The sequence below is a fragment of the Pseudophryne corroboree genome, chromosome 8, assembly GCF_028390025.1.
Source record: "Pseudophryne corroboree isolate aPseCor3 chromosome 8, aPseCor3.hap2, whole genome shotgun sequence".
Lineage (NCBI taxonomy): Eukaryota > Metazoa > Chordata > Amphibia > Anura > Myobatrachidae > Pseudophryne > Pseudophryne corroboree.
The window spans coordinates 247168892-247180919 of NC_086451.1; the positions used below are offsets into that span (position 1 = coordinate 247168892).

General features: G+C 47.9%; 1 protein-coding gene across 1 annotated transcript in view; it reads left to right on the top strand.

Annotated features, from left to right (window-relative positions):
* Positions 1 to 626: 626 nt before the first annotated feature.
* Positions 627 to 12028, top strand: part of LOC134948890 (glutamine amidotransferase-like class 1 domain-containing protein 3, mitochondrial) — a 68113-nt gene continuing 56711 nt past the window's right edge. The window contains exon 1 of the mRNA XM_063937164.1: positions 627 to 647. Coding sequence (XP_063793234.1) covers positions 645 to 647 — 3 coding nt within the window. The 5' untranslated portion in view covers positions 627 to 644. The remainder of the gene's footprint in view (positions 648 to 12028) is intronic.

Below are 12028 nucleotides of genomic sequence, written 5' to 3' on the forward strand. Positions count from 1 at the left end.
GGAGGCAGTGCCTCGCCTGTCATAATGACTGAAGTAAAAGCAAAGAAGATATTTATAACACGTTCTGTGTCATAATTATCTTCTTTGCATTTTTCTAATCCTATTTGCTGTGGAATCTGCGGGTGGGAGGCAGCTGAGAGCGCTGCCTCACGCTGACAATGTTAAAGTGTCTGAGAGGGGGGGCGGGCAGGGGGTGTGGCCAAACGGAGGGCAGGAAAAGCCCATTAAAAAAACATAGAGTAGAGGCACCAGCAGATCTGCCTCAGTGGCAGGGGCATGCCTGCATCCCACCTCAGAGCACACCCCTGTCAGTGAGACAGATTTGATTGGTCAGCGCATCCAGCACTGAGCAGTGACTGTTTCCTGCTGTCACTGTCCGTCTCTCTCTCTCTCTCTCTCTCTCCCTCTGCAGGTGCAGCAGAGTCTGCAAAGCAGGGAGGCGCTCTGCTACTCTGCTGGTGTATGTGTGCGCTGCTGTTCCCCCACACTGGTGAATACCGCCACAGACCTGCAATATGCCTCGGCTCCAGTAACAGAAGTGATCTCGGAGCCTCAAGAAGCTGATGCTGTGTGTGCCTCCCGTATACAGGTCACATGACTGGTGCTGAGCAGTCATGTGACAAGGAAGTCTCAGCTCTACAGAGATGGTGAGTCCAGCTGTCTATATGGGGGCATAGTGTGTGTGTGTGTGTGTGTGTGTGTGTGTGTGTGTGTGTGTGTGTGTGTGTGTGTGTGTGTGTGTGTGTGTGTGTTGGAGCTCAGTGTGTATGGGGGCACAGTGTGTGTGTGTGTGTGTGTGTGTGTGTGAGAGCACAGTGTGTATGGGGGGCATAGTGTGTGTGTATGGGAACATAGTGAGTATATGGGAGCACAATATATATGTGTGTATAGGGCCACAGTGTGTGTGTGAGCTCAGTGTGTATGGGGGCACAGTGTGTGTGTGTGTGTGTGTGAGCTCAGTGTGTGTGTGTGTGTGTGTGTGTGTGTGTGTGAGCACAGTGTGTATGGGGGCATAGTGTGTGTGTGTGTGTGTGTGTGTGTGTGTGTGTGTGTGTGTGTGTGTGTGCTGGAGCTCAGTGTGTATGGGGGCATAGTGTGTGTGTATGGGAACATAGTGAGTATATGGGAGCACAATATCACAATATATATGTGTGTATAGGGCCACAGTGTGTGTGTGAGCTCAGTGTGTATGGGGGCACAGTGTGTGTGTGTGTGTGTGTGTGTGTGTGTGTGCTCAGTGTGTATGGGGCACTGTGTGTGTGTGTGTGTGTGTGTGTGTGTGTGTGTGTGTGTGTGTGAGCTCAGTGTGTATGGGGGCATAGTGTGTGTGTGTGTGTGTGTGTGTGTGTGTATATGGGAACATAGTAAGTATATGGAAGCACAGTATATATGTGTGTATAGGGCCACAGTGTGTGTGTGTGTGTGTGTGTGTGAGCTCAATGTGTATGGGGGTCACAGTGTGTGTGAGCTCGGTGTGTATGGGGGCACAGTGTGTGTGTGTGTGTGTGTGTGAGCTCAGTGTGTATGGAGGCGCAGCTTGTGTATGGGAACATAGTGAGTACAGTATATGGGAGCACATTGTGTGTGTGTGTGTGTGTGTGTGTGTGTGTGCGTGCGTGTGTAGGGGCACAGTGAGTGTGTAAATCCAGTTTTGTTAGCCAGTGCCTCTCCAGTCATTGACCTCACCGCACGTCACTGTCAGCTGTATTGTCTGATAACAGATTAGTGATCATTAATATAATATCTACTTTAAGAACAAGAAAGAAATTATTCACTAACATGTCCAAGTAATCAAAATCTCCATGTGAACTTCACAAAAAGGGAAATTACCTTTGTTTTCTATATTTCCATGGAAGAGTTCTGCATAACTACACTTCTGTTTCAAAGCCTAAAAAGTGCAATTATCAGTATTAGCAATAAGCTAATTACAGAGCAGAGAATATTAGGAAACATTACATTGAAACGCTGGCATAATGTTATACATATAATTTATCCTCAGATCTATTCAAATTTGGAGTGAGACTAGTAACCCTAGGGGGTAGGAAAGTAGGTTACAGACTTCAATGGGACAATTGTTCTAAAGGGGGGTACTCACGGAGCGATATTCTAAGCAATCTGACTAGATTGCTTAGAATATCGGCAGGATCGCTCCGTGTGTAGCCCCCTCGGCGATAGCGATGCGCGGCCCCGCACATCGCTATCGCCGCTGCTAGATTGGCCTGCATGCAGGCCAATCTAGCGGGTCGCTCACTTCACCCGCTGGGTGAAGTGAGCGGCCCCCCCGTCTCCCCCCGCACGCTCAGCACAGATCGCGCTGTGCTGAGCGGCAGGAGAGATGTGTGCTGAGCGGTTCGCTCAGCACGCATCTCTCCTTGATCGGCCCGTGAGTACTGGGCTTTAAGGTTGATACACACCTAGAGATGTGTGCTAAGCGATCTAGCACAGACCGCTCAGCACACATCTCTCCTTCGGCTCAGCATACAGTGCGATGTGTGCTGTGCGGAGGTGGGGGGGGGGGGGGGTACGCTCACTTCACACAGCAGGGGAGTTAGCAGCCTGACTAGATTGTGCCTGCACAATCTAGAACCGGCGATAGCGATGTGCGGCTATCGCTATGGGCATACACATGGAGAGATCTGTGCTTAATTTCTAAGCAATCTGACTAGATTGCTTAGAAATGAAGCACGGATCTCTCCGTGTGTACCCCCCTTAAAGCCCCATACACATGGGGAGATGTGTGCTGAGCTATCTAGCACAGACTGCTCAGCACACATCTCTCCCCCGCTCAGCACTCAGCACAATGTGTGCTGAGTGAGAGGGAGACTGGGGGGCCAAATCTAGAGCCAGCGATAGCGATGCATGGGACCGCACATCACTGTCGCCGGCACCCTACACACGGAGAGATCAGTGCTTTATTTCTAAGCAATCTAGTCAGATTGCTTAAGGGGGGTACTCACGGAGCAATATTCTAAGCAATCTGACTAGATTGCTTAGAATTTGAGCATTATCGCTCCGTGTGTACCCCCCTACAGCGATAGCAATGCGCAGCCCCGCACATCGCTATTGCTTGTGCTAGATTGGCCTGCATGCAGGCCAATATAGCGGGTCGCTCACTTCACCCGCTGGGTGAAATGAGCGGCCCCCCCGTCTCCCCCCGCATGCTCAGCAGAGATGTGCTGAGCGGCGGGAGAGATGTGTGCTGAGCGATTCGCTCAGCACACATCTCTCCCGCATCGGCCAGTCTATATGGGCCTTTAGAATTTAAGCACGGATATCTCCATGTGTACCCCCGTAAGATAAGTCACTAAAGAGGGGTACACACGGAGAGATCTGTGCTTAAAATCTAAGCAATCTGACTAGATTGCTTAGAATTTAAGCACGGATCTCTCCGTGTGTACTGTATGCCCCACTACCTTTTTTATGTTGACCATTTTCATGTCGACCATTTGACCCTGTCTACCCCTTTGACCCTGTCAACCTTTTGTAATGTCTACCATATTCATGTCGACCTTTTGACCTTGTTGACCTTTTGACCCTGTCAACCCAATGTCTGTCTAACATATGGTGTCTATCTACTGACTGTCTAACTAGACACTGTCTATCTATCATCCGGATACCGTGGTGCACAGGGCGACACAGAAATACCTCTGTGTCCCCTTTTCACTTTACAAAGGACTTTGGTACATTTGCCATATGTGTCCCTGCTCCTCCTCCCTCCCTGTGACCATGTGTGCATCTATACCCCTTTATCATCTGTGTCACTGCCCCATCTACATCTGTGCCTCTGACCTCTCCCTATGTATGTCTCTGCCTTTTACCCTTTTAACATCTGCCCCTTCATGCACCTGCCCCATCTGTGCCATTGCCCCCTGCCCACATGTGCTTCTACTGCCACATATGTGCCTCTCCCTCCCCATATGTGCCTCTGCCCAGAGCCGCTGAGAGGTGGGCTTGTACTAATTACCCAGACCCAGCTTGTTGCAGAGGCTTAGGTCCAATGCCCCCCCCCCCCCCCCCCCCCCTTTCATGTTAGCAGCAGAAGTCTGCTCTGCCTGTGGGTTTTTTTTTTTTTGGGTGGGGGGCGCAATCGCAAAGATCACTTCCCACCCTGGTTTGCACATGGCTGGGGGGGGGGGGGGCTCATTGTGATCCCCCCCCCCTTCCCATTTCAGTATGGAGAGCCGCAAATACTTTTTTTTCTTATATTTCATTTTAAGAGGGTGTGGACCCCGTGCCTGAGACAGCTCTCTGCAGCCCTGCCTCTGCTCCTTATCCCCATACAGTATATACCCTGCTTTCTCCCCATATGTGTCTCTACCTCCCTATGGGGTAGATGTTCTAAGCTTTAGAGGGTGATAAAATGGAGAGAGATGAAGTACCAGCCAACCAGCTCCTAACTGTCATGTTACCAGTTGTGAATGAAAAATGAAGGTTAGGTGCTGATTGGTTGGCTGTTTATCTCTCTCCACTTTATCACTCTCCAAGGGTTAGTACATCTGCCTCTATGTGTGCCTCTGCATCAATACCCAAGGCTGTTGGTCGCCAATGAAAAGTGACAGGTTATGTGGACAAATGGAGGCACAATTGGGATCATTGCTACATCTCTGAATCTACAGGTGGCAGCTAAGCAGAATTTTACTTTAACAAATTACTAAGTCCTTTTTTTCCTTTAAAGAGCTACAATAACACTCATTTCCCTGGAGGCAGCTCCTGCCAGTGCTAAGGCTTCCCATGCATGATGAAGCCTATTTACAAAGTGTTATAGCAATCCCTAATTTTATATATACACCACACCCCACACCTGTTGTGAGAGGCAGAGAGGTTCCTGCATTAGCAGGAGGTGCAGGCCCTGACATGCCACATGGAGCATTATGGGGTTGCTCCAAGGTAGGTAGCTCTTAGCTTAGATATATTTAAGTAAGGAGCTATTATCATGTGGCTCTTTGCTGGTTAATCATAGACCCAGATTGGTGTGTGGGGTGTGGTGCCTCTGGCCGGCTGAGCTGGATGGCTTAAATGTGGCATACCTTTACATTCTATTAACACTTATCACTTACTAATTTCTTTAACACTATTTCTCCATTTTAATTACATCTAATTTTTGTATCACTTTCTTTATAGCTTCGGCTTCCTAACACTAATTTATTAACACTATAGTTTTTTCACCGGTATGCTGCCCTGGGCTTTCTGGCTTATGCTGGTTTTTTTGGGTGCCACACCCTGCACCTAGATATAGCGCTAGGGACCCTAAATATAGAGAGGCCTTGACGCGGCTTTGGGAATTATTCATACATTTGCGCAAATATATGTAACCGAGATCTCTGAATTCTAATATTGTGTGAGATTTAAATCTGGTTACTGTTATTCAGGGTGCTGGGGGAAACAAAATGTCTTTGTTTCTTGCTTAGAAATACCCCTCCCTTTCAAGCATCTGAATGATATCACTAAGCTAATTGAGCACCTGCGCTATATATGAATGTATTGAATTCTGCCAATATCTGGAAACATTTACATATTTGCAAATGTTACAATGTCTCTTTTATATGTTACGCGGATTCGGTTTTACTCGGTTCTCAAAACCGAATCTTATTGACTCACTGATGTCACGTGTTTTGGATAGCCAATAAGATTCGGTTTTGAGAACCGAGTAAAACCGAGTAAAACCGAATCCGCTCATCACTACGCCTGCAGATTTCTTGTTCTCCTCTGATACAGATACAGATTTTTTTTTTCAGTTGTCTGGCCAAGTTTACTGGAACTTGTAGTTCTATGACAGCTGGAGAGTCATTGCTTATTCACATCTAATTTGCAAGTACTGTAGGGTAAATCACACACCTGGCATATTAAATGATCTAAACAGATAAATACATTTTCTCTAACGTCCTAGTGGATGCTGGGGACTCCGTCAGGACCATGGGGATTAGCGGCTCCGCAGGAGACAGGGCACAAAAAGTAAGCTTTTAGGATCACATGGTGTGTACTGGCTCCTCCCCCTATGACCCTCCTCCAAGCCTCAGTTAGGTTTTTGTGCCCGTCCGAGCAGGGTGCAATCTAGGTGGCTCTCTTAAAGAGTTGCTTAGAAAAAGTTTTTAGGTTCTTTATTTTCAGTGAGTCCTGCTGGCAACAGGCTCACTGCATCGAGGGACTTAGGGGAGAGAAGTCAACTCACCTGCGTGCAGGATGGATTGGCTTCTTAGGCTACTGGACACCATTAGCTCCAGAGGGAGTCGGAACACAGGTCTCGCTCTGGGGTTCGTCCCGGAGCCGCGCCGCCGACCCCCCTTGCAGATGCTGAAGATTGAAGAGGTCCGGAACCAGGCGGCAGAAGACTTTCAGTCTTCATCAGGTAGCGCACAGCACTGCAGCTGTGCGCCATTGTTGTCAGCACACTTCACACAGCGGTCACGGAGGGTGCAGGGCGCGGGGGGGGGCGCCCTGGGCAGCAATGTATAATACCTGTATGGCGAAAAATACATCACATATAGCCCTTGAGGCTATATGGATGTATTTAACCCCTGCCAGATATCACAGACTCCGGAGAAGAAGCCCGCCGAAAAGGGGGCGGGGCCTATTCTCCTCAGCACACAGCGCCATTTTCCCTCACAGAAATGCTGGGGGGAAGGCTCCCATGCTCTCCCCTGCACTGCACTACAGAAACAGGGTTAAAACAGAGAGGGGGGGCACTGATTTGGCGATATGAATATATATTAAAATGCTATAAGGGAGGAACACTTATATAAAGGTTGTCCCTGTATAATTATAGCGTTTTGGTGTGTGCTGGCAAACTCTCCCTCTGTCTCCCCAAAGGGCTAGTGGGTCCTGTCCTCTATCAGAGCATTCCCTATGTGTGTGCTGTATGTCGGTACGTGTGTGTCGACATGTATGAGGAAAATGTTGGTGAGGAGGCGGAGCAAATTGCCTGTAATGGTGATGTCACTCTCTAGGGAGTCGACACCGGAATGGATGGCTTATTTATGGAATTACGTGATAATGTCAACACGCTGCAAGCCGGTTGACGACATGAGACGGCCGGCGAACAAATTAGTACCTGTCCAGGCGTCTCAAACACCGTCAGGGGCTGTAAAACGCCCAATTACCTCAGTCGGTCGACACAGACCCAGACACGGACACTGATTTCAGTGTCGACGGTGAAGAAACAAACGTATTTTCCTTTAGGGCCACACGTTAAGGGCAATGAAGGAGGTGTTACATATTTCTGATACTACAAGTACCACAAAAAAGGGTATTATGTGGGATGTGAAAAAACTACCTGTAGTTTTTCCGGAATCAGATAAATTAAATGAAGTGTGTGATGATGCGTGGGTTTCCCCCGATAGAAAATTATTGGCGGTATACCCTTTCCCGCCAGAAGTTAGGGCGTGTTGGGAAACACCCCTTAGGGTGGATAAGGCGCTCACATGCTTATCAGAACAAGTGGCGGTACCATCTACAGATAGGGCCGTACTTAAGGAGCCAGCTGATAGGAGGCTGGAAAATATCCTAAAAAGTATACACACACATGCTGGTGTTATACTGCGACCAGCGATCGCCTCAGCCTGGATGTGCAGAGCTGAGGTGGCTTGGTCGGATTCCCTGACTAAAAATATTGATACCCTTGACAGGGACAGTATTTTATTGACTATAGAGCATTTAAAGGATGCATTTCTATATATGCGAGATGCGCAGAGGGATATTTGCACTCTGGCATCAAGAGTAAATGCGATGTCCATATCTGCAAGAAGATGTTTATGGACACGACAGTGGTCAGGTGATGCAGATTCCAAACGGCACAAAGATGTATTGCCGTATAAAGGGGAGGAATTATTTGGGGTCGGTCCATGGGACCTGGTGGCCACGGCAACTGCTGGAAAATCCACCGTTTTTTACCCTAAGTCACATCTCTGCAGAAAAAGACACCGTCTTTTCAGCCTCAGTCCTTTCGTCCCTATAAGAGTCATATCTGCCCAGGGATAGAGGAAAGGGAAGAAGACTGCAGCAGGCAGCCCATTCCCAGGAACAGAAGCCCTCCACCGCTTCTACCAAGTTCTCAGCATGACGCTGGGACCGTACAGGACCCCTGGATCCTACAAGTAGTATCCAAGGGGTACAGATTGGAATGTCGAGACGTTACCCCCTCGCAGGTTCCTGTAGTCTGCTGTACCAATGTCTCCCTCCGACAGGGAGGCAGTATTGAAAACAATTCACAAGCTGTATTCTCAGCAGGTGATAATAAAATTACCCCTCCTACAACAAGGAAAGGGGTATTATTCCACACTATATGGTGGTACTGAAGCCAGAAGGCTAGGTGAGACCTATTCTAAATCTGAAATATTTGAACACTTACAAAGGTTCAAATCCAGATGCAGTCACTCAGAGCAGTGATAGCGAACCGGGAAGGAGGGGACTATATGGTGTCCCGGGACATCAGGGATGCTTACCTCCATGTCCCAAAGTTTGCCTTTCTCACCAAGGGTACCTCAGGTTCGTGGTACAGAACTGTCACTATCAGTTTCAGACGATGCCGTTGGATTGTCCAAGGCACCCCGGGTCCTTACCAAGGTAATGACCGAAATGAGGATTCGTCTTCAAAGAAAATGGACGACTTCCTGATAAGAACAAGGTCCAGAGAACAGTTGGAGGTCGGAGTAGCACTATCTCAAGTAGTTCTACGACAGCACGGGTGGATTCTAAATATTCCAAAACCGCAGTTGTTCCGACGACACGTCTGCTGGTCCTAGGGATGATTCTGGACACAGTCCAGAAAAAGGTGTTTCTCCCAGAGGAGAAAGCCAGGGAGTTATCCGAGCTAATCGGGATCCTCCTAAAACCAGGAAAAGTGTCAGTGCATCATTGCACAAGAGTCCTGGTAAAAATGGTGGCTTATTACGAAGCGATTCCATTCGGCAGATTTCACGCAAGAACTCTTCAGTGGGATCTGCTGGACAAATGGTCCGGATCGCATCTTCAGATGCATCAGCGGATAACCCTATATCCAAGGACAAGGGTGTCTCTCCTGTGGTGATTACAGAGTGCTCATCTTCTAGAGGGCCGCAGATTCGGCATTCAGGATTGGATGCTGGTGACCACGGAGGCCAGCCTGAGAGGCTGGGGAGCAGTCACACAGGGAAAAAATTTCCAGGGAGTGTGATCAAGTCTGGAGAATTCTCTCCACATAAATATACTGGAGCTAAGAGCAAATTTATAATGCTCTAAGCTTAGCAAGACCTCTGCTTCAAGGTCAGCCGGTATTGATCCAGTGGGATAACATCACGGCAGTCGCCCACGTAAACAGAAAGGGCGGCACAAGAAGCAGGAGGGCAGTGGCAAAACTGCAAGGATTTTTCGCTAGGCGGAAAATCATGTGATAGCACTGTCAGCAGTGTTCATTCCGGGAGTGGACGACTGGGAAGCAGACTTCCTCAGCAGGCACGACCTCCACCCGGGAGAGTGGGAACTTCATCGGGAAGTTTTCCGCATGATTGTGAACCGTTGGGAAAGACCAAAGGTGGACATGATGGCGTCCCGCCCGAACAAAAAACGGGACAGGTATTGCGCCAGGTCACGAGACCTTCAGGCGATAGCTGTGGACGTCCTGGTAACACCGTGGGTGTAACAGTCGGTGTATGTGTTCCCTCCTCTGCTTCTCATAACCAAGGTATTGAGAATTATAAGACGTAGAGGAGTAAGAACTATACTCGTGGCTCCGGATTGGCCAAGAGGGACTTGGTACCCGGAACTTCATGAGATGCTCACAGAGGACTAATGGCCTCGGGAGCTAAGAAGGGACTTGCTTCAGCAAGTACCATGTCTGTTCCAAGACTTACCGCGGCTGCGTTTGACGGCATGGCGGTTGAACGCCGAATCCTAAGGGAAAAGGCATTTCAGAAGAGGTCATACCTACCCTGGTCAAAGCCAGGAAGGAGGTGACCGCACAACGTTATCACCACATGTGGTGAAAATATGTTGCGTGGGTGAGGCCAGGAAGGCCCCACGAAGAAATTTCAACTAGGTCGATTTCTGCACTTCCTGCAAACAGGAGTGTCTATGAGCCTCAAATTGGGGTCCATTAAGGTTCAAGTTTCGGCCCTGTAGATTTTCTTCCAGAAAGAATGGCTTCGGTTCCTGAAGTCCAGACGTTGTCAAGGGAGTATTGCATATACAGCCCCTTTTGTGCCTCCAGTGGCACCGGGGGATCTCAAAGTAGTGTTGGGATTCCTCAAATCATATTGGTTTGAACCGCTCAAATCTGTGGATTTAAAATATCTCACATGGAAAGGGACCATGCTGTTGGCCCTGGCCTCGGCCAGGCGATTGTCAGAATTGGCGGCTTTGTCTTACAAAAGCCCATATTTAATTTTCCATTCGGACAGGGCAGAACTGCGGACTTGTCCCCAGTTTCTTCCTAAGGTGGTGTCAGCGTTTCACCTGAAACAACCTATGGTGGTGCCTGCGGCTACTAGGGACTTGGAGGACTCCAAGTTGCTAGACGTTGTCAGGGCCCTGAAAATATATATATATATATATATATATATATATATAATTCCAGGACGGCTGGAGTCAGAAAGTCTGACTTGCTGTTTATATTGTATGCACCCAAAAAGCTGGGTGCTCCTGCTTCTAAGCAGACTATTGCTCGTTGGATTTGTAGTACAATTCAGCTTGCACATTCTGTGGCAGGCCTGCCACAGCCAAAATCTGTAAATGCCCATTCCACAAGGAAGGTGGGCTCATCTTGGGCGGCTGCCCGAGGGGTCTCGGCTTTACAACTTTGCCGAGCAGCTACGTGGTCAGGGGGGAACACGTTTGTAAAATTCTACAAATTTGATACCCTGGCTGAGGAGGACCTGGAGTTTCTCTCATTCGGTGCTGCAGAGTCATCCGCACTCTCCCGCCCGTTTGGGAGCTTTGGTATAATCCCCATGGTCCTGACGGAGTCCCCAGCATCCACTAGGACGTTAGAGAAAATAAGATTTTACTTACCGATAAATCTATTTCTCGTAGTCCGTAGTGGATGCTGGGCGCCCATCCCAAGTGCGGATTGTCTGCATTACTTGTACATAATTATTGTTACAAAAATCGGGTTGTTATTGTTGTGGGCCATCTTTTCAGAGGCTCCTTCGTTGTTATCATACTGTTAACTGGGTTCAAATCACAGGTTGTACGGTGTGATGGGTGTGGCTGGTATGAGTCTTACCCGGGATTCAAGATCCTTCCTTATTGTGTACGCTCGTCCGGGCACAGTACCTAACTGAGGCTTGGAGGAGGGTCATAGGGGGAGGAGCCAGTACACACCATGTGATCCTAAAAGCTTACTTTTTGTGCCCTGTCTCCTGCGGAGCCGCTAATCCCCATGGTCCTGACGGAGTCCCCAGCATCCACTACGGACTACGAGAAATAGATTTATCGGTAAGTAAAATCTTATTTTAACTAAAAATGAAAACCTATATAAAGTGCAATGATTTGCAACTATTTACTAAATGTTTGGTTTGATTATGCTGCTGAGTTCTAGCAATATATAGAATTTTACATGGTTGCAAAATAAGGAGTAATGAATCAGGTAATCAGGCAGTGTGTATAATGTCAGTGATGTAACTTGTTTCCTGAGGAGCTTTGGAATTCCCAGGACTGGATGCTTCATGGTGAGGTAGTCAGATTGAAACCAGGAAATTGTATTGTCTTGAACCCAGTTTTGTATGTTGTATATTTATAACAACAAACAACCCACTCAAGTCTATTTTGTATTTCCAGGAAACATCAAGTAATATACTAACCTGTTTCTCATAATACTGTAGGTGTATGGGATGGGATTCTTTCTGAGGCTAGCATATAATCAGTGTTATGGTGTGTACACACAGTGAGATATTGGGGTAAATTTACTAAGCTCCCGATTTTGACCGAGATGCCGTTTTTTCATCAAAGTGTCATCTCGGTAATTTACTAAGCAATAATCACGGCAGTGATGAGGGCATTCGTAATATTTTGAAGTCCTAGGTAAAAAATCACGAATGAATACACCATCGGTCAAAAC